The 22,815-nt window shown below is 28.3% G+C and overlaps 1 protein-coding gene across 4 annotated transcripts in view; it reads left to right on the forward strand.

The window, feature by feature from the left end:
- The window catches only part of LOC130896253 (bone morphogenetic protein receptor type-1B), a 68,306-nt gene that overhangs the window by 34,378 nt on the left and 11,113 nt on the right, over positions 1 to 22,815 (forward strand). For 2 of the 4 annotated variants that reach the window (XM_057804215.1, XM_057804219.1), the window contains exon 1: positions 14,620 to 14,963. The exons of the other annotated variants lie outside the window; for them this stretch is intronic. In XM_057804215.1, coding sequence (XP_057660198.1) covers positions 14,912 to 14,963 — 52 coding nt within the window. In that variant the 5' untranslated portion in view covers positions 14,620 to 14,911. Of the gene's footprint in view, positions 1 to 14,619; positions 14,964 to 22,815 lie in introns of those variants that run through there. 4 annotated transcript variants of the gene reach the window in all.

Raw genomic sequence — 22,815 nt, forward strand, 5'->3', positions numbered from 1 at the left:
CTATTCTAATATACAACTATATAAAGACAAAACAAAAACACAAATAGACTATTTAAAACGACTGGAAAATTAATTCAAATTTACAAAAACAAACACCTTCGTGCTAAAAACCAAAATAATATGTGTCATACTTGAATCTCAAAAATGGATACTTCCGTCGTATTTACACGATTTCTTCTTTATCGACATGAAAGGTAACGAAATTCAAACAAATAGTTTGAATAGAAATAAAATTTGAAGTCATTAAATTCGAAATCTGTTTCCTATTGACGGTAACGAAGTGTAAAAAATGTCCATTCAAACTAGTGAAAAATATTAAATTTCTCATAAATAATCTTCCCGAGTTTAGGTGTCAGTTCCAATTTTATGGTTTCCAGATGACAACCACGATACCGCCAAATGTGAGTTCTAAGAAATAGTTTTTATATCGGCAATAACCAGTTAAATGGAAACAAAAAAGAAACAACAATATTCATTCTTTATTGATGTTTCTATTATAAATATGAACGAAGGAGCATTAAATTAGCTATGAATGTGTAAGTTTGTAAGGGGTAATGTTTCTTAAAGTCGTTAATGGTTTAACGTAGTGTCTTCAAGGTCGTAAATTATGAAGACTTGACATCTTTTTCAACTTGAAATTGTCTAACAACAAATATAATAGAAACGAAAAACGTATACAAAAGCATTTGTGTAATTATTTATTTTAACAATTTGATGAAAATAGAACTGAGAATATTCATTGCTTGTACGAAAAATTAACACTCGATAACTATTTTCGTTTATTTTAGTTACAACACACACACACACACTCATTCTCTCTGCATCTGTTTATTTATTTATTAGAGTTGTATGATTTTTGAATCTTGATGAAATTGAAATGTTTCCCCAGATGTGAATATTGTACAGTACGATTCAAATTTAATAAAATAAAGTGTTTGATTCAATTCAATACATAACCTAAACTTTTGACTTAAAGACGAAATATAAACCTTTCTCCATGTCGATCTTTTTTTATTATAGGAAACTCAACATCTGAAATAACTTTGTGCGGAAAACAGTCGTAAAATTATAACTATTAACCCTTGGAAATAATAAAGGGGATGTTATTCAAACAATTCCTAAACTTTTGAAACTGTGACAAATCGTTTTGAGTTTATATAGAGGGTGAGTTATTTTTTTTAAAAACATCTGGTATTTATATGAATGGTGTGTTTGAGGGATACAGTTAAGAAAATAAATGGGAGACTGAAAAATTAAAGCTCGCCTATAAATATTTTAAGTTTCAAACTAGTCGTGGCCATATTTAAAAAAAAAGAAGAAGTGTCAATGTCAGATGTTGTATAAAAAAGAAGAAATAAATAAAATAAAAAGGTGTTTGCTTGATAGGTTGAAGGTGAAATAAGAATTTTATTGAATGTTGTACAGGGTGCTTTATTAGAATGGATTGAAAAAGGTATTTATCGAAATAGGTATAAATCGAACCAAAAAGTAAATTGGAGATTCTGCAGAAACCAGTAGGTAAAATGTGAATTATAGACCATTTATTACAGGGTGATACAGTGAAAATGATCACAAAGTATATTTTTGAATTTTTATTAAAAGAAATGTGATTAAAACCAAAGGGAAACTGAATAATTTGAGATTTGGTAAAAACGGGGAGGCATAATGTGAGTTATGGACCATTTATTACAGGGTGATACAGTGAAAATGATCACAAAGTGTATTTTTGAATTTTTATTAAAAGAAATGTGACTAAAACCAAAGGGAAACTGAATAATTTGAGATTTGGTAAAAAGGGGGAGGCTAAATGTGAGTTATGGACCATTTATTACATGGTGATACAGTGAAAATGATCATAAAGTGTATTTTCGAATTTTTATTAATAGAAATGTGATTAAAACCAAAGGGAAACTGAATAATTTGAGATTTGATAAAAAAGGGGAGGCTAAATGTGAGTTATCGACCATTTATTACATAGTGATTCAGTTAAAATGATCACAAAGTGTATTTTTGAATTTTTATTAAAAGAAATGTGATTAAAACCAAAGGGAAACTGAATAATTTGAGATTTGATAAAAAAGGGGAGGCTAAATGTGAGTTATCGACCATTTATTACATAGTGATTCAGTTAAAATGATCACAAAGTGTATTTTTGAATTTTTATTAAAAGAAATGTGATTAAAACCAAAGGGAAACTGAATAATTTGAGATTTGGTAAAAAAGGGGAGGCTAAATGTGAGTTATCGACCATTTATTACATAGTGATTCAGTTAAAATGATCACAAAGTGTATTTTTGAATTTTTATTAAAAGAAATGTGATTGAAACCGATGGGAAACTGAATAATTTGAGATTTGGTAAAAAAGGGGAGGCTAAATGTGAGTTATCGACCATTTATTACATAGTGATTCAGTTAAAATAATCACAAAGTGTATTTTTGAATTTTTATTAAAAGAAATGTGATTGAAACCGATGGGAAACTGAATAATTTGAGATTTGGTAAAAAAGGGGAGGCTAAATGTGAGTTATCGACCATTTATTACAGGGTGATACAGCAAAAATGATCACAAAGTGTATTTTTGAATTTGATGAAAATAGAACTGAGAATATTCATTGCTTGTACGAAAAATTAACACTCGATACATTCTATTTTCGTTTATTTTAGATACAACACACACTCACACTCATTCTCTTTGCATCTGTTTATTTATTTATTAGAGTTGTATGATTTTTGAATCTTGATGAAATTGAAATGTTTCCCCAGATGTGAATATTGTACAGTATGATTCAAATTTAATAAAGTTCTTTCTTCTTCTTATTTAAGTCCCTATTCCCATCCAACGATGCCAGTTTAGATTTATAATAGTTGATTGGTTTTTTTTCCACAATTTTCCGAGAAAGAAGAAGAAGAGCAGTTGTAAGCCGTTTATAGTAAAACTGGGGGCATGGGAACAATCTAATACGCACATACGCGTACAGGTTCAAGTCGACTTTTTATTTTTATTACCACGTTATTTAACTCACAAGACCGATCGAGTTGTGTCTCTAAAAGATCATTTAGATTTCTTCGAAATTTTATGGAATAGAAATACGTTTGAGGGTTTTTCTATGGAGGTAAACGTCGGTTATTAATTTGGGTATATCGAAAGATACTTTGGAATATACCGTTAGAGAAATATTGCAAAATTTTGGTGATTTATTGAAGGTAATAGTGAAGTTGGAATTGGGAGATTGTATATTCGCAAATTTTGGAAAACCCTGGGAAATGTGGCTAATAAAAATTGTAGAAAATTGGAATATCTACGATCGACATTAATTAATTTTCCAATTAACTTCAAAATTTTAGAGAAATTGGAAAAACTGATTTTTCTTGATTTTTGTTATTCAAGCACGAATTACGCCAAAACATGCCTTTCTATTGAAAAAAGTGGTAATTAAATGTGTAAAGAATTAGAATATCTACAACCTGCATCTATTAGTTTTCCAATTAACCTCAAAATTTTAGAGAAATTGGGAAAAAACTGTGATTTTTCTTGATTTTTGTTATTCAAGCACGAATTACGTCAAAACGTGCCTTTCTATTGAAAAAAGTGGTAATTAAAAGTTGTAAAGAATCGGAATATTTACAATCGACATCAATTAGTTTTCCAATTAACCTCAAAATTTTAGAGAAATTGGGAAAAAACTGTGATTTTTCTTGATTTTTGTTATTTAAGCACGAATTACGCCAAAACGTGCCTTTCTATTGAAAAAAGTGAAATTGAGAAAAAACTATTATTGTTATTTAATGATGAATTTTGGCAAAACGTTCCTTCCTATTGGGAAATGCGGCAAATAGAAGTTGTAGACAATTTAAAAATCTACAATTGACATTAACTACTTTCAACCTAACATCAAAAATTCCTATAAATAGTGAAAATCTATCGTTTTCAGTTTTTCGCTTTCCTCGTATAAAAAAAATATATATTTTTTTAAAGTAGTTGGAAGATAGTATTTTCCGTTTTTCGGTCTGTATCCAAGTATTTGACAAAAATATTTACATTTAAATAATAATATAAATTGAAAAAAAATACTCAAAAAAAGAAAACTTTAAAAATCGATTGTTTTCCAAAACCATGACCCAATCAATATATAAAATAGTATTCAGCTTGTAAATTAAACTCATTATCACAATTTATCGAATACTTATTTTAAAAATATTCCAAATTAATAGTAATTAACGTACATTCTGGCAACGTCGAGATCTGAAACTCTCATCACCTCTCGCTGTTGGAAAACAACGAAATGAATTCATTAATCAACAGAAGACACAAATATTAAATTAGTTTTTAGGTAATTTTGTTTTTTCTCATAGCAATAAAGTACCATTAAAATCATTTAATAAAATTAATATTTCAAAAGTAGCGATATTTAGATATATCTTTCTCGTTCATATAAGGTGTGTGTTTACGAAGTACATTTTGAAGTGTTTCTCATTCTCCGTTGTAGGTATCGATGTTTGTACGTTCGTCTGTAATAATAAAAAAGTCACGAACATCCGGTGACAGGATTCAAGTGAGAATATTTCCATCAAAATTTTGTGTTATTTTTAATAAATTCCATTTTTTACGTTCAAATAAACTTATATTTATACATTACGACATGATAACGATAATCAAGTAACATCCGTTAAAAAAAATTAATTACAAGTCTAATTGAAATTTAATTGTTTCTGAATGACAAATTGTACGTAATCTATTGTTAAACGTTTTGTTTTTGCGCAACCTTCCTCAATTTTCCGCTTGAATTTTCGATCCAGGAAAGACAATCAAACGACCATGAAATTTAGTATTATGTCATTTAAATTACGATAACCTTCTAATTCCAAATTAAAAGTTTCTTTTATAATATAATGGAAATAAATTCACCATTCAAACAGGTTATTATTCTCTTAATATTATATTAATTTTACAATTATTCATCTATTAAATTTACATATCAAAAGTGTAAGTGAAACCATTACACGTGTGTTAGAGGAAATATCAATCGCCATTTTGACATTAGTCGTGTGGCATCGATCTACAGTGTTGTAAGATTTATCAAACTCAAGATATTTCTTTTTCTTTTCTTTAAAAGTTTTTTATATCTTAAATTAAAAACGATTCTTGAAGTTTTTAAATTCTTTATTGGTTATATGTAATATAATGGAAGTAAATTTACAATATTGTATTATACTAACAACTGGGATCTTAATATAATGCGGCAACAATGTAAAACATCTGTTAATATTTGTGGTTCGATTTTAATGTCATATAAAAACTTCCCGCGGTGTTGTCAGATTTTTTCTTCAAAATTTTTGTTTTGTATGAGATTTTTACAATAAAATTAATTTAGTTTCACACAATAAAATACGTCCAGTATCTGAAGAATAATGCGAGTTTTCCTTATAGAATAGAATAGATAAAAACACAGTAAATACCTTTCATTTCTTCGTAGTAAATCGTGTCTTTCTTCTCTCAATATGGTTAGACGAGTACGACGACAACACGTGTTTCTTTATATAGAAAATTCTGCTATTTCACCACATTAATATATACAGAGTGTTTTAGAAATAACTAATATCACGAATCAAAAATAGGATTTTCATAGAGAAAATTGTACCGATTATAGAAAATATTAGTTCATTCATAAGCGTCCAGAAATTAGTTAAATTTAATTTTTGAAGTTGACAATTATTAGAAGTGATCAAACTGAATCGTTATGGATAGAACGCAAATTCGTTTTCTATCTCTTTCTAACAATATGACGTATCTATGTGATAGCTCAATCATAAAACGAACATATTTCAAAAAAATAAATAAATAAAAGTCTGTTAACAACCATATATATATATAAATTTACAAGGTTAATACAAAAAGATTTATTGACTATATGTATATATATATAAACAACTTGTTATCAACTTGATATTACGCCATCATGTATATTATGAATTTAGTACATTTTATGGATACTAAGGTAATCCTTTAAGCGAGTTTTAATATTTAAATAGTTAATATCTTATCAGGAAATTGTTAACAAATACACTTGAATTTATCTTTCGAGATATTTCACGTTTTTTTAACATGATGTTTGAAGAAGGTTGAGTAAATGACAATATTTAAACGTTCGTCGGTTATTCAATTAAGATACAAACTTATACTGATTTGAAAAAGCGCGGGAATGGTGAAGAGTTAACGTACTATTCATTGTGTTTTTGTCTTAGAAACGATTCGGGTTCGATCCCCCATCAATTCTTTTTTCGAAATGTTCTGTTTTCAGCATTTAATCACTGAAAATATTGTTAAAAAAGTAGTGAATGAGTGAAATAATCATAAATTATAAATCGTGGTGATGTTTTGTTTGAGCAAACAAACACCTGCGATATTGCATCAATTTGTAAACATGAGACATCAGCTTAAGTTTCTTAATGTTTTATTTTTAAAGATAATGAACAAACAATACATTGAATGAAATAATACTAAGAAATTTACTAGTGTGAGCAAATTTAGTTAATAACGGAAAATACGATGACGTAATGACGCAACGTAGGCAACCATTTTTAAAATGGTTTTCGAGAGAATTAGATCAAGATGAAGGGAATATATAAAGATAATAAATTTTAAAACGTTGAAGAAATGAATTTTTTTCTTCTCTTATGTTATCATAAAAACACTTTCTTAGCTTTATTTGTGTGTGACAACGTTTTCCCTCGAAAAAACTTTCCGTAAAAATGTTGTTACGTCATTCTCTGTACGAATTTATTTATAATTTTAGCTTATCACTCACAGCAATAATGACACACTTATATTTATACATTTTAAGATTAAAATTAAAAGAAATTTTAACGTATAAATAGATATATATATACTTTGATTGTTATTTATAAATATAGAGAGGATAACAAACTTAATCGAATAATTCTACAGGGTGTCCAGCAACTGTGAAAATATAAATGAATCTCGTACGGATATCCAGAGGCGGTTTAAGCCCACTCGTTAACAATAAGTAACACAAACAAATCATAGTATATAAATTTTTAATAAATTAATACTAAAAAAAGCGTTTTAGGAGAAATTTTAATTATTAGACTACAGTGTATGGTTAAATGAGTGTCTAGTGAATAGAATAAACTTTTTAATCGCATTTTTCAAAACGTATACAACATAAAAAGATTATTTCTGACATAATAGGTGTTGCTGTTGACAGTTGATACAGACGACAGCTAATATATCACAAATAATGCTATTGGCAGTTGACACAAACGACGACCGATGATTCTGGTGATATATGTCATTGTGACAATTGACGGATGCCAAATGAAATGACTAAAGACACTTCTGTCTGATATTACCGGTTATAATTGACAGATGACATACAAACGTATTCGTGATATACGACAGATGGTGCTATTGACAGTTGATACAAACGATGATTTTGGTAACAGGTGACATATGGCGCTAGCGATAATTGACAGATGATATTTGGAAATATATGACGTCAGATGATTTTGATGTAAGACGTATGGCGTTGATGACAGTTGATGAAAAACTTGAAAAATGTCTCTTGATATATGATAGATAATGCTATTGACAGTTGACACACACGACGACTGATGAATCTGATGATGTATGTCGTTGATGACAGTTGAAGGATGTCAAATGAAATGACTAGTGACACTTTTGTCTGATATTACCGGTTATAATTGACAGATGACATACAAACGTATTCGTGATATATGACAGATGGTACAATTGACAGCTGATACACACGATGATTTTCGTAACAGGTGACATATGGCGTTAGCGATAATTGACAGATGACTCGTGATATATGACAGTCGGAAATATATGACGGCAGATGATTTTGATGTATGACGTATGGCGTTGATGACAGTTGACAGACGTAAAGAATGATTCGTGACGTATGATAGATAAGGTTATTGACAGTTGACACAAACGCAGGTTGATGACTCTATTGACATATTATAGAAGGCGTTGATGACAGTACTGCTCATCAATTTAAGTCTCAAATTATTCTCTAACTATTATTTAATTAATTCTATTATTCACCTGGATGCACAGATTGATTTAAGCTTTCTTTTTCTGGTTTAACCATGTTCGAACTTTTCATAAACTCCCCGTAATTATGGTGTAATTATCGTCCTTTTAGTAGAAACAAAAAAAATATCTAATATCGTATATATGTAACTATCTTATTTCACGTTTTGTTTGTTATACTATAATGTAGTTAAAATATGTCAATAAAGTCCAAAATACATGAAATTATTAAATAATGTCTCCATAATTTTAAGGTATAATCAAATTACGTAAATATCCGTTAAATTTTTTTAATTGCCTATTAGATACGTTCGTTCTTAAGTTGAATGTTTATATTTCAAAAATATCTAATTTTCTTTATATAAAATGTCGTTAATTACAAATTTTCCCGTTTGTCATAATTAAATAAAATACAAAAAATTATGACAGTCGTTTATTCACACGTAGCTTATTATAAAACTGACCAATAACTTGGATAAAAAAGAAGAAGTAATATGACACAAATTAACTAATGATTGATAATTTTCAACACTGTTGCCATACTTAAAATTGTTTCCAATATGGTATGTAATAGCTTTCTATTTTTTTGTATACAATTTTTTATTGCGATCGCTTTTAAGCAAATCAAATAATTTATTATATGAGATGGTAGGTTCTATTATAATTTTTTTAAGTACGGCGTTGTTCTAAAGATTGCTCACTGTGATTAAATAGCTGGATGCATTTCTTTTCTTTTGTTCGAATTTTAAAACAAAAATGAGAACGTATTGAACCGAAAACCAAATTAATTCCATATCGAATTGCTTCCCTTCTCATATTTTTTTATTTTCCATTTAACACGGAAAAAGCATGAAAGTGTTGAATATTGTTTTCATTGTTTAGCAAGTGTATAAAAAGATATTTTATTGTATTTTTATGGCGTTGATCGATTGTAAAAAAAGATTTATACCACATAAATAAATTTACACCAACGCTAACCAAGTCGAAAATATTAGATTACAGAATCATTCATGATCTGCGCCGAACTGGCAACAATGGTAAAATTATTAAAATCTTCCCGAAAACGTCGACTCTTTTGCACGTCTAGTGTAATATAGCCCAGTAAAATTAATAAAAATTTTAGGAAATTATTGTTTTTATTTATAGATTGAATCATCTGAAAACTATAGGAAGATATTTACGGATTTTTTTTTAATATTCAGGAACAAATGTGGTTTTTTTTACGAGGTCATGGGTAACATACGGTCCTAAACTAATTGTTCGAACGACGTACATAACCTATAAAATTCTTTCGTTCGATAGATAAATAAAAATTGAAACTTTTTAAAGAAACCTCGTAAACTCAACTGTTTGTTGTTAAGTTATATTCATATTTTAACCGGTTCGAAGAAATGCCACGTTGGGATATGATGACAAATTACAAATAATGACACAAATGTTTCATAGTAAATATTAAAATGAAGTTTGTTCAATTAACAATCCTTTTTTACAACGTGTTTAATTGTTTAATGTATACAGGAAATTATTTTTATGCATATTTTCTCGATGACCAAAATTTATTTCGATTTTTTCATATCGTTTCAGTTTTGGTCATATTTATGACAAGATTACGTAAACCTGATGGACCTGGTAACGATAGTAGTACGAATTTATGAAATTAGTAAATGAAAATAAACGATTTCTTCACAATAACATACGTACAAGTGATTTTAATAAAATAATTTTGGAAAACACATATAAATATGATGAATGAAATCATATTTTTTCTCTTATCATTGTTTGTAGATCCCCTGGAGTAATTTGAGCTCCTAAAACTGAAATATCGTCTTAGTCGTTCAGCCATTTTCTTGTAGAATGTTTTCAAACCACGTGATTCGATATGGCGTTTGGAGGAGAACATAATTTGGAAATTTTGAAAAAAATTTTGAAATTTTAGTTTTATCATCTTATAGAGCATAAAATTTCTCTGTACGATTGAAAATTAAAGAAATATGGGAAAATGATTCGGAAAAAATTGACATAATGGATGTTGACAGTTGATACAGACGACAGCTGATATATGACAAATAATGCTATTGACAGTTAACACATAAGATAAATATTTTATCAAGTACGTTGTTTGACTTAATTTTACCGAACTAATACACCGATAATATGCTGACTAATTTCCTCTGTATGTATTGATGGGTTTTTCTACTAACATATTTATATTTTATTGAAAAAAATGAGTATTTAGAAAAAAAAACGGTCTACGAATTCAGTAAAATTTTATATAAGAACGTGTGTATAACAAAAGAAAAAGGTGCAGGTTTCTCAATGACATTTCGTTTGAATTTAAAGAATAAAGAGAATTTTTAAAAGATGTTATGTTCACAGGTGTTCACCGACTAGTCGACAAAAAGTCTTTTGTTCGATTTCGGATTTGATTTCTATATGGGTCCATAGAAAATAAAAATAGAAGATATAGTTTAAAAAACAGGTCTGGATTCTAATTTTAAGGTTATAAATCTAAATAAACGATGATTTATATCATTATTATTAGTTTTGTTTTTAGCAAAAAAAAATCCCGTTAAACGGTTTCTTAGTCATATTAAATTCGAATTTATGTTAATATTTCTAAAATGACAGTTATCAGGAACGATCAAAATGAATAGAACGTACTTAATGTTGTTTGCTGCTGTCTCATTAACTTTATGGTGTAGTATAAAGTATCAAAAAGAACATACATTTTACTATTTGAATTTTTATCTAGAATATTATTTATAAAACACAATCTTAATTAGTTTTAATTTTTATCAAAAAATATTTCCAAGAATCTAATTTATTTCACATCAAGATTATTCTTATCTTGTTTTTTTAGAACATTCTATGTTTTCAATCAAATACAATATACACGAATCTCAAAAATTATTATATTTCAAATTTCAATATTATAAACGTTTAAATTTCCAAAAATCTACCTGCTCTTTAAAATTTACTAACTGAAATCCATCCCTGTTCGTCACGGTATGGTGCAGTGATTATTCTTTTTCGAATCAATGCGCGCAATATATATACACTCAAAGAAAAGTATATTTAAAGATCATAGTCGCTTGAAATAGAGGCGTTATTGTAAGGTGTGATGTGGGTTGTCCAGATGGTTCTTTTGTCAGACTCTGTGTCGTATATATTTTTGTTAGAATCGCCAGGGAACTGCACGGAGCGCTTAAATCTTTTTATGTTCTGCGTTGGTTATCAAATGTGTAATTTGATGGTTAGAATAGACGAAGAGAACATGGAAATATACTTTTAAATATTATTTATTATATAGTTTGTTATATTTAAACAGAGTTTTGAAAATACGAGGAAATTCAAAAGTAATTTATATTATTATTAAATCTTGTCGTACAGGGTATTCAATTAAATTTGATGTTTCCCGTTGCTTGGTCTAGACATTATTACCATTTCGTTATATATTCATTTAATTTAAACGATAAAACGACAAAAAAGCACTATTACTGACTTATTAGAAAATTATTAGTTATTAGTAGAAAATTAAACTTAATTATGATTAGTTTAAATAAATTAAGTAAGTACCGTATTGGTTGACGCCTGATTCATATAGAAATGTGAAAGATGATCATTTGAACGTTTTTTTCACGTTATAACTGAAATATTACAAATTTCGAGTGATGTAGAACAAAAATAATAACAAATTCGTCGTTACTTCTAGTTTTTTTTCTATAAATTTTTGTAAAACAAGAAACATAACCTCAATATAAGTTCAACTATGATTATTACTACCTTAAATGCATATTGTGCGTAATTATATGTTGTAGAACTTTCAAAAACTCGATATTTTTCGTTTTTTCCATTTTGATTTCGACTTTTTTAATATTGATATATGATAGAAAGAATCTAAAACCTAAATAACGAAATTTATAACTTTCAGCTGTAGTTTTTAGCTGTAGAACGTTTTGTTAAAAGTTTTGATGTGACAACAAAAAGAAGAATGCCTATAATCCAAGTCTATCGCCATCGCTTTTCATTATGAGGTCACAATTTGAATAATTTAATTTTTGTAATTTAATTCTCATAACTTAATTATTAAAGTTTATTTTGATAATAAAGCCCGACCCTGTTTTGACGCCTTTAACATGGTATCTTATACCTACTGAGAAAACATAATTTATATCTGACAATTGGTGCTTCGTGGTAATCGGATTTGGAGATTTTTCTTCTTCTCTTTTATTGTATCACATGACAGACTCATCTTGTAATTTATTGAAGTATATATTATTCGATTCGTATTGGATTTTTTTGAAATATTCCAAATCAAATATGAATATACTTCGATTAATATATACAGAATGTTATAAAATCGAAGGAATATCAAAAATTAGTATTCTAAATATAATATTTAGAAACAAAAATAGGAATTTCGGCAATGACACCTAGTAGGTCAAGGTCATTTTATCTGTCAGTTTTAAAACAAATAATGTTGTACAATGTTGCCATATATTCCCATCAATAAACATTTTGTGTCATCTATATATCAGTTCAAAGTTTCGTATATTAATTATATATTTTTTAACGACTTGGTATATTATGCTGTGATTCCATTAAGACCTTAATGAAATCCCGGTGGTATTCATCGAGTCGAGCACTATCTCGCCTGTGGTGTGTCCGAATTAAATACCCTCATGTCGGACAAGCCGATACCCAACCGCCTTCGCTTCTTTTTATTCTGCTGGTCGTTGTCTTCTTCTTGTTTCTTGTCGCTTTGGCATCCGTGCAACCGGTTTCATTTGAATAAAAAATACGTATCAAATTGTCATTCTTTTAAGCCTATGTCACACTTTAGGAACGTAATATATTTTATATCTAATGACGAAATTAACCCTCGTACATATATTTAACAACTTTAGGATAAAATTTGGAAAAGAGAATCCTCCGACTTTGTTAAAATTTTTGTCAAAGCCTCCCAGCGGAATCAAATATTAATTTTAATAAATATATCCGAAAATATTAATTTTAGAAAAAAATGTTTCAAATAAAAAATAAAGCATATGAAAAACGTTACAAGAAAGGTTATATACATTTTTCGCGTAAACTCATTATTTTGGTTATTATGACACAAAATAACTCGACATGAGTCATATTTAGTAACCTAACCTAACTTTATGTCCAAACGAATAGGTTTACGTTAAAAATGTATATAACCTCTTTTGCAGTGCTTTTTATAAGCTTAATTTTTTATTTGAACCTTTTTCCTCTAAAATCAATATTTTTAGAGATATTCAGTAAAATTATTATAACTTTGAAGAGGGATAATGAACAAACGAAGCTTTGTCGGTAAATATCCTTATAGATCATATTTGATGAAGGATAAGCTGTAGTGAAAATTTCAGTAAAATCTGGAGGTTTATCTTTTCGAAATTACACCCCCAACATTCATCAACACAAATTGTGATCGTGTAAGTTGGGCTTTAACGCATGAAACAATCCATGTTTGTTTGAATATAAAAAAAATGAGACGATTCATTATTTTCCAGCTGATATGTGCAGATTCCTTTGATAGCGACTGAGATTCGTTATGTTTTGTAAACATTGTCAATATTTTGCGAAATCATCATCATTTAAAGGACGCCACACACACAAAAAAAAAACGAAAATCAAAACACATTTGATTGACGGCTTAGGTCATAGAATGTTATTGAGGAAAATTTATATTTTCGAAAAAATTATCTAGAATAGATATTTAATGTAGTAATATGATTAAATCGCGTAATTTCGATTTAGTTTTTGATGAAAAACAAAATTATTATTATCGTAGGTGGCTTAAAAATTATTGACACCTGGAACAAATTCTTTTAGAATTACAAGACATTTCACACTTCCTCGTATAACATGAGCCCAGCATCCCACAGTGTTCTCCTCCGCTCGGAACAATTGAAGATCTACGTCCCCACCCTTACGAAGAACCACAGATTCTGACAGCGGGATCGCGCCGTTGCCAATTCGATTTTATAAAAATACTTGTATAATATAAAACTGATACGAAAGTTCTATTTTTCTTATTATATTATCTAAAAAAAAATTATTAATACTTATAATTCGTTAAAATTCTAATTTATTATTATAAAATATTACGCAAAATTTAATTTCTTGATATAGTTTCAAAAATTTTTGTTGAGAAATCGTCTTAAATTTAGGTTCTCTCTATTTAAATTGTTTTTTACATTAGAAATTAGATGTGATCATCAAAATTTGTGCAAAAAAACAATTATAAGTAAAAGAGACTCAAAATTAAGAGGAATAAATGAAAAAAAAATGTTTAATAAAACAATTTATTAACAAACACCTACAAATAAGTGAGAAATTATAGAAATTTATTAATTTTGATACATTATTTCTATATTAAATAAGCTGCATTAGTAGGAATAGGTCAACAAAATGAATAAAAATCCTTGAAGCGTTTGTCTGAAATTCTAAATCCGGCAACAGCGCTGTCGTAGTTTGCCCGTTTTTTCACAGTTGGCTTGATATAACAACCTGTAATCTGCTTACGGTTGAGCAGTACTCTTTAAGATACGTTACAGAGTGTATATGGCTATTGTTTATATATAAAATTTACGTATTCGTCTACGTTTAGACCGTTGTCATCATAAATGTACGACGGGTACGTACTCCGCCTACAATTCGAAATCGGATTGGGTTGATAGTGTTTTGCAGTCCAAAGAAAAAATATAAACTGTGAGGTTAACGATGATGTGTTTAAATTTTCGTATAATCTGTGATAAATAAGTGACTCGTGATATAAATATTTTTTTAAATAAAATAAAAATAGTGAATATGATGCCTCCAACCAAGAAAAATGGTAGAAAGCGAGTTAAAAAAACAAACGGTAAGTCATTTACATTTCTATATCATTTGTCAATGAAAAAATTTCGTGAAGTTATTATTAATATTTCTATGAAAAATCACGTCATATTTTTTAAATTGACAATTACTTTACGTAGAGGTTATGTATGTGGTAAAATTACAACAAATTGGTAATTTGCTAAAAAATAAAGCATGAAAAAATTTTAAATTAAGAGGGAATATTAGAATTACCCTAGAATATTTTTTTTGCAACGTTGGAATCAATTTAATAATGCTATGTGCCTTATTTTACTTACAGGAAACATATACATGTATATATAATTCTACTAGGTAAATCGAAAGATCTTAAAATCAATCAATATACGTCATTGTTAATAAATACAGAGTGTTTCGAAAATGATCTTTTCTTTTTTGAACGATTTCATGACATTTTGACATGTAGATAATTGTATATTCGTAATATAATTAAGATTTCTTAAATTATAATTAATTTCGATGAGAAATATCGATAAAATGATATAGAAGAGCATCCAGAAGAATTGTTAATTATTGATTTGAATGCGAACAACATATATTTATTAATAAACATACAAAAAAATATAATTACGTTTAAATTCATGTAATTAGGTTAGCAAATAGCAGATTATACATTATACAACGAAATTGCGTACGGTAAATTTGCATTGATCTAAACATAAAAATATACAGGGTTATTCAATAATGATGGAATTTTATCAATTACTAACGATTCACGTTGTATATGTAAACGAACTATTGAGATATATAAGAAAGTTCATGTGCATAGCCATCTTTGATATTCTAATAATAAATATCACAGGTGCCCAACTTATTTTTAGTCGAATTATGTCATCTTTTTTGGTGTCTCGCTATTCAAAGAGTCGCGCATAACTAGACAGACGTACAGACTTCGGGATACAGAAATTGTTAGAATCTATTTTTGAAATTACATCCAGACAGAGATAATGGTATCTTATAAAACATACTGCGGCTTTTCGTATTATTTGTAAAAGTAGTAGAAAGATATTAGATGCGTTGTGTTCAATCACCGATATGGCAACACTGTTAGTTTAATGTATAAATTTGTACAGGGTAGTAAAATAAAGCGTGGTATCTTGAAAAATATTTAGTGATTTCCAGTTTAGTCGTCGAGGAGTGTGACCGCCATCTTGAAAACTTTAAAAAGTGATTTTTCACTAGAATTCAATAAGTAAATGTATAATCTGTAAAAACAAATCTAAATCGTGTAATTTTTGTTAAATACATTTTGACGTATCTATCGAAATAAAATGGTGGGGGGTAATTGAATTTTTTTAAATAAACAGCTCTAACTTTTAAACTACTCGACGGATTCTAATGAAATTGGTGTCATTAGAAAAAGCAAGAATTGTTCTATCAAAATCTTCGTATTTATGAAATATCCAATTCCTAGTACTGCCACTAGGGCGCGTTTTGTAATATCTTCACTGAAAATTGAAAATATCTCTAACAAATTATTCGTAATAATATGAGTTTTTTATATAAAAATGTAGTGAATTGATGCTTAAATAGGCTAGTGAAAACCGTATTTCGATATCTATTGAATTAAAGTGGTGGGGGGTAATTGAATTTTTTTTTAAATAAACAGCTGTAACTTTTAAACTACTTGACGGATTCTAATGAAATTAGTGTCCCTGGAAAGAGCAACAAATATTCTATCAAATTCGTCATATTTATGAAATATCTAATTCCTAGTATTGCCGCTAGAGCACGGTTTTTAATATCATAACCAAAATTGGAAATTACCTCCATTAAATTGATTTTTTTATATAAAAATATAGTAAACTCAAGCTTAAATAGGTTAGTGAAAACCATATTTCGATATGTGGAATACTTCAGAAAAGAAAAAAATTGAAAAAAAATTTAAATCTAATCTTCTGATGCCTACTGTATACTTATTTTATATCCGTATAATTTTATCGTAATTTAGTTGTTGACAGAACTAATAACGTCGATTCAATTAAAAAAAGGCGAGTTCTCAACCACAGAATCGTAAAATAACAAAAATAAATGTCACTTTTATCTTCGGTACATTATAGTTTTAGATAACGCCTTTGGGCGCGTGAAAAAAAAGAGAACAGGTAAATCGGTCGAATTTCAAAGGCTACATCAATATCGGTATAAAGATAATTGATTAGAAGTGATAACGAAATATAATTAAAGCAGAATTGTACTTACGGTTTTTTTGATAAATAAGAAAGAAAAAAAAATTTGTGCTTGCCACCATTGATTTATTATTTTTTGTAAGGGTTTACCTCCTGGGTCATAAAAGTTTTGCTATTAGTCATTTTCAATGGTCTCGTATAAATGCGTAGGTTTAACAATGGTACATTTTAGTATAGACGTACCTTTAAAAAAATTACATCTTTGTATTCTAATCAAATAAATACATTATTTATTTGTATGTTAATCAAACTATAAATATAATAAGAACAATAAAATTACCCTATAATTTAAACTTCGATTGCGAAAGTAAAATCTTAATTATTTCATTATATTTTAAATAAATCAACGATATATTTTCTATATTAGGAAACAATTGCCTAGTCCGGACCTGTCGACGGTTTTAAGAAACGAAACCACGGGATCCATAACCTAAATCATTTGTAGTTCTGACACTTAATTAAAGCGGTGGCTCCATCTAAACTTGAACGATACAATACCACAATAAAAAAAGAAGATGAACGCTATCTTTATCTTACACATAGAACGGCTTATATTGTTATCCTCATTGTTCGTAAAATTATCTTTAATTCTAATGAACTGTCAGAACAAATCGAAAAGATGGACGACGGGTGCATTCGATTCGGTAGTTTTGATATCCTGATGAGAATTATGACATTATTTTTAACGAGTTTTGTATTTTATAAAAATGAATTTCTATAATGAAATTTGTTATACTTAATTAAATACTAAATAATTATGTTCATTTTCATCCAATTCCCATAGAATAAAAAGCAGATATGGATTTTATATTTTGAAATAATATATACGAGGTTCAAAAAATCATTACCTACATCATGATAAATTATAGATGATTAAATTCATTCATAGAAAACACCTGCTATTCATTAACTATTAGTTTCGATTGTTATAAATTAATATGTGTCAGTAAAATTAATAAAAATAACCTTGGAAATCGTTTCGGAATTTGGCATCGTCTCGTCGTTATATAGGGTCATCTAAAAATATAATTACTATTTTTTTCCACACAAATGACCATTAGACTGCGTTATATACAGTGCTTGCATCAAAACTATCTTTGCTAGATAATGGCACAGAGTTGCCAGTTGTGACTAAATTTCTGGAATACTTAAAAAAATTATTAGTCACATATTTTTTTGGAATCAAAATTAAAATATTCATTAGGTATTTAATAATTTATAAACAACACCTAAATCGAAAAAAAAATACCAATGGGTCGGTGGTTATAAGAAGAGTACCCCACGGCATCATCAGTACATAGTTAATTCGACACGTCGATACCAGGGGCGGACTTGAAACGATAAATATCTCGATCCTTCAGTGGATGGTGTAAGTATTCACCCCTGTTTATTTTAGTTGTTCAATTAGCGTTTTATATGTAACGTATAGTGTCAAAAATGACATTTGTAATAATTATTCATTCAAAATTATTATAAGTACTTGAATAATCAAATCAAAAACAACTAAATATAAAATAAAGTTGATAGAACCTACAAGAAATATTATTGTAAAATTAATACAGTATTTTTATTTCAAAATTTTTATTAATTAGGTGTTAAAATTACTAAGTTTGGCATTATAAAATTGGTTTTATTACTATCTCGTACGTAAAAAAGATTACAGTCGTAAGGGCATATCCGATCCTGTGTTAACGAAGTTAACCTCGGATACGAACTGAAAAACGCTTTAAAAGGTCCACAAAATTATGGTGCACACGCCTTTTAGACCGTAAATTAAAAGGTACCAATCTTAGATCTAAAAGTACGATAAAGTGGGTTCATTTAATTCATTTTTTATAATGAAATAAAAATAATACAGAAGTTTTTAGTGAATTTGTTGTATTATAAATAATTTGGACTGTCAACAATTTTCTAAAATTTTAATTTTTATATTTAAATAAGATTCTGTTTAAATCATTAAAGTACGTCCCTGTGTCTATGAATATTTGGCGCCTTCTACAACCTACCTCACAATATTCTTCTTCTTCTTTTTTTTTAATAGATCGTTTCGAGTTTTTAATAAAAGACCCATGGAAGAAACCAAAACTGTATAAACTTCTAATTTTTGTCACTCCCATTTTGATTCTCAATAACTACAATTATACGGGTTCTTTTGAAAAATAATTGTTTTTTTCATTTAAATGGGTTATTGTCGTTAAAAATGACTCATTGTTATACAGGGTGCATTGGAAAGTTATGTCGATTGTAATTATTCTTTTCGACAGGTAAATTTATTTCTCGATAACTATAATTATTTAATTTTTATATGGGATGAATTGAAAAATAATCATTTATATATCAATTGGGATATTTTCTGTAACAATTCCGACTGTCTATACGAGGTAATCAAAAAAATAATAATTTTAAGTCGATTGCAATATTGTAGTTCAAAATTTCAACTTCTATACGGGGTAAATTGAAAAATAATTGTTTTTAAAATTTATTGGGTCGTTTAAAATGACTCATTGTTATATTGAAAAGTTATGTCGATTGTAATTCTTTTTTTTTTCTTTCGGTGAAAAAAATTTCGTCTAACTTCCAAAATTATTATACAGGATTTGATGTTGTGTCCTTTAAATTGTTAATAAGGATTTCAATTATTGGTCGTATTTTAATGTTCTAGTATTATACGAGAAGGGTCACTTTAAATAACTGCTTTTTATACGGGGTGAATAAAAAATTATTTTTATGTTAATTGGCACATTGATGTTGAAAAATTTAATTTTTATATGGGATAAATTGAAAAATAATCATTTATATATCAATTGGGATATTTTCTGTAACAATTCCGACTGTCTATACGAGGTAATCAAAAAAATAATCATTTTAAGTCGATTGCAATATTGTAGTTCAAAATTTCAACTTCTATACGGGGTAAATTGAAAAATAATTCTTTTTAAGTTAATTGTGATGCTGCAGTTCAAAATTTCGACTATTTATACGATGCAAATTGAAAAATGAACAATTCTTAAGTAAATTGACATATTGTGGTTTGAAATTTCAACTTTTATTCGGGGTAAAATGAAAAATAAGTAATTTTCTTCCGACAATTTCGTCATTTCACCATTTTTTTCCCGTAATAAGTGAAAATATTTATTGTCGTAACCCTCCATTATGTCCCGCCAATGTTCTGGACTTTTTTGAAATGTCGACTTGAGAGAGCAGGTTAACAAATTCAGAAAGCGCCTTAAAAAGAGATCTTGGACTAGATATCAAGGGATAACCGGCGTATGGAATCTTGATACGATTCAGACGAAATTGTTGGTGCCTTTACTACACTTATACGTATACTGTTTGCATCAGAGACGGACTCAGGTGCCTATTGTTATTTATAAAAAAGGAATCAGTTATTTTGCAAATATATTTTGAATTTTAGTAACGTTACAATATAATTTAATTGATTTTTAATAAATTTTTATTCAATAAAATAATAAATTTCCAATATTATCAGAAATGTAGTTAAAATTGGCAACGTTGCATATATTTAAAATAGTTCAAGGTTGTATTCAGCGATTATTTTGATATTTTTAAGTTCTTTCACTTTCTAATTTGATGTGAATACAATTTTTTTTGAGAAAATTGATTTTCTGCTTCGATTTAATCAAATCAGTTGGATTTGAAATTATGAAATTATCCTGAGTTTCATCCTATAATATCAGAAATATAATTAAAGCTGGCAACATCGCATGTATTTAAAAAGGCTGCGACGATATAATTGAAAATACTTCGACATTTCTTCGTCATATTTTCCTTTTAATCTTTTGTTCATGAAATATATTTTCGAAAAATTGAAATTTCCATTCGATTTATCCAAATCATTTGGATTTGATGGTAAATTATCGGACAGGGACCTTCCTGTATCCCATTCAACGCCACGATTTAATAAAGTAATTCAAATAGTAATGAATTTGTTTGAAAATTATCACCTAGAGACGTCCCTGTGTTTCGTCTAATGGCGTGATTTGATGATGTTATTGAAATAATAGTGAATTCCGCATAATATCAGAAATATAATGAAAATTGGCAACGTCGCATATATTTAAAACTCTCGCGACGATGTCATTGACGATATTTAAACATTTCTTCGTCATTTTTTTCTTCTAATCTCTTGTAGATAAAATATTTCTCCAAAAAAATTAAATTTTCATTCGCTTGATCCAGTTTAGATCGATTTGATTGAAAATTATCGCCTAGAGACGTCCCTGTGTTTCGTCTGGCGTGATTTGATTAAGTTAATGAAATAGTGAATTTCTTATAATATCAGAAATATAATGTAAGTTGGCAACGTCGCATTTAATTAAAACTCTCGCGACGATGTAATCTTTTGTAAATAGAAAGTTCTTTTCGAAAAAATTTAATTTTATTCAAATAAGTTGGGTTTGATTAGAAATTATCGGCTAGAGACGTCCCTGTTTCGTCTAAGGTCGTGGCATTTTTAAAATTCAACATTTATTCAGTTTTTTTCCTGTTCGTATCATATTACGAACCCTCGAAAGCCCATCAACGAAAGCAGACAAAGAAATGATTTTATTTTAGGCCCATTTTAAAATTAATTTATTGAACAGGAATGGAACTAAAGAATTTTTAGTACTCCAGTAAAAAAACAATAAAAATATCTTAAGTATATCTCAAATGCACTTTGAACGACGAAAAATTCGTAAATAGGAAATAGAAGACAAAACACAACCTAAAAAACGTTAAGAATTATGTTGAACTCGAATATTAGAAACTACACGTTAATATAGTTTTTCGTAATACAAAAAAACTAATTAAAAGTAGATATGTATAATTTTTAATATTCGGGATAAAATTTTGTTTTTTTACCTCACGTATAACCCTCGTATCTATAAAATACGTGAACGAATAGACAAACAACCGCGCTATTTTCGGATTAATATATCTCCCATGGTAACCATGGTTATACCCGGGGACTTTTCTTTGCTTTCTATGATTACAACGCAAATACACCCTCGTGATCGGACGCCATTTGCAAGGGCGGAGATAGTTAAACAGATTTTCACTTTATTCAATCAATACTGAGCTTAGAGGAAATCCGCTTGAGATCGAAATTGATACTATGGAAATAGAGTTGGTATCAAAACAATTTACTAGTACCATATTTACGGATCACCCTGTATATAACTGTATGGAAATTCTGGGTTACTACAATTTTTAATATCCCATGTATATATTAAAAAATTTACCGGAAAGAAGTATAAAAACACGTTAACGTAGCCCATCAGGCGATCATAGTTTTAATAAGTGCCTATAATAACCTTTCCATTTTCGAAAACAGCTACGGCCGTTTAACACCACCCAAAAAAAACCCAATTAACTAAACTCAGTTTTAAAAGACGTGAGCGAGAAAAATTGAGAAGATGAAGCCGAAGGGTCTTAAACATGCCCACGACTAGATGTCGAGACCACTTTTAAGGCGCCAGTCTTTTAAAAAGTTTTGTTCAGGCTGTACTAAACTTCCTTACCTGCTAAGCCAAGAAACACCATCTTAAGGGCTGCGTTGCCGATTTGTAACAAACTTACCCAAAGCACAGATTTTGTCAATACAATGTAATATATATATATATATATATATATATATATATATATATATAT

Source organism: Diorhabda carinulata, chromosome 7, assembly GCF_026250575.1.
Source record: "Diorhabda carinulata isolate Delta chromosome 7, icDioCari1.1, whole genome shotgun sequence".
NCBI lineage: Eukaryota > Metazoa > Arthropoda > Insecta > Coleoptera > Chrysomelidae > Diorhabda > Diorhabda carinulata.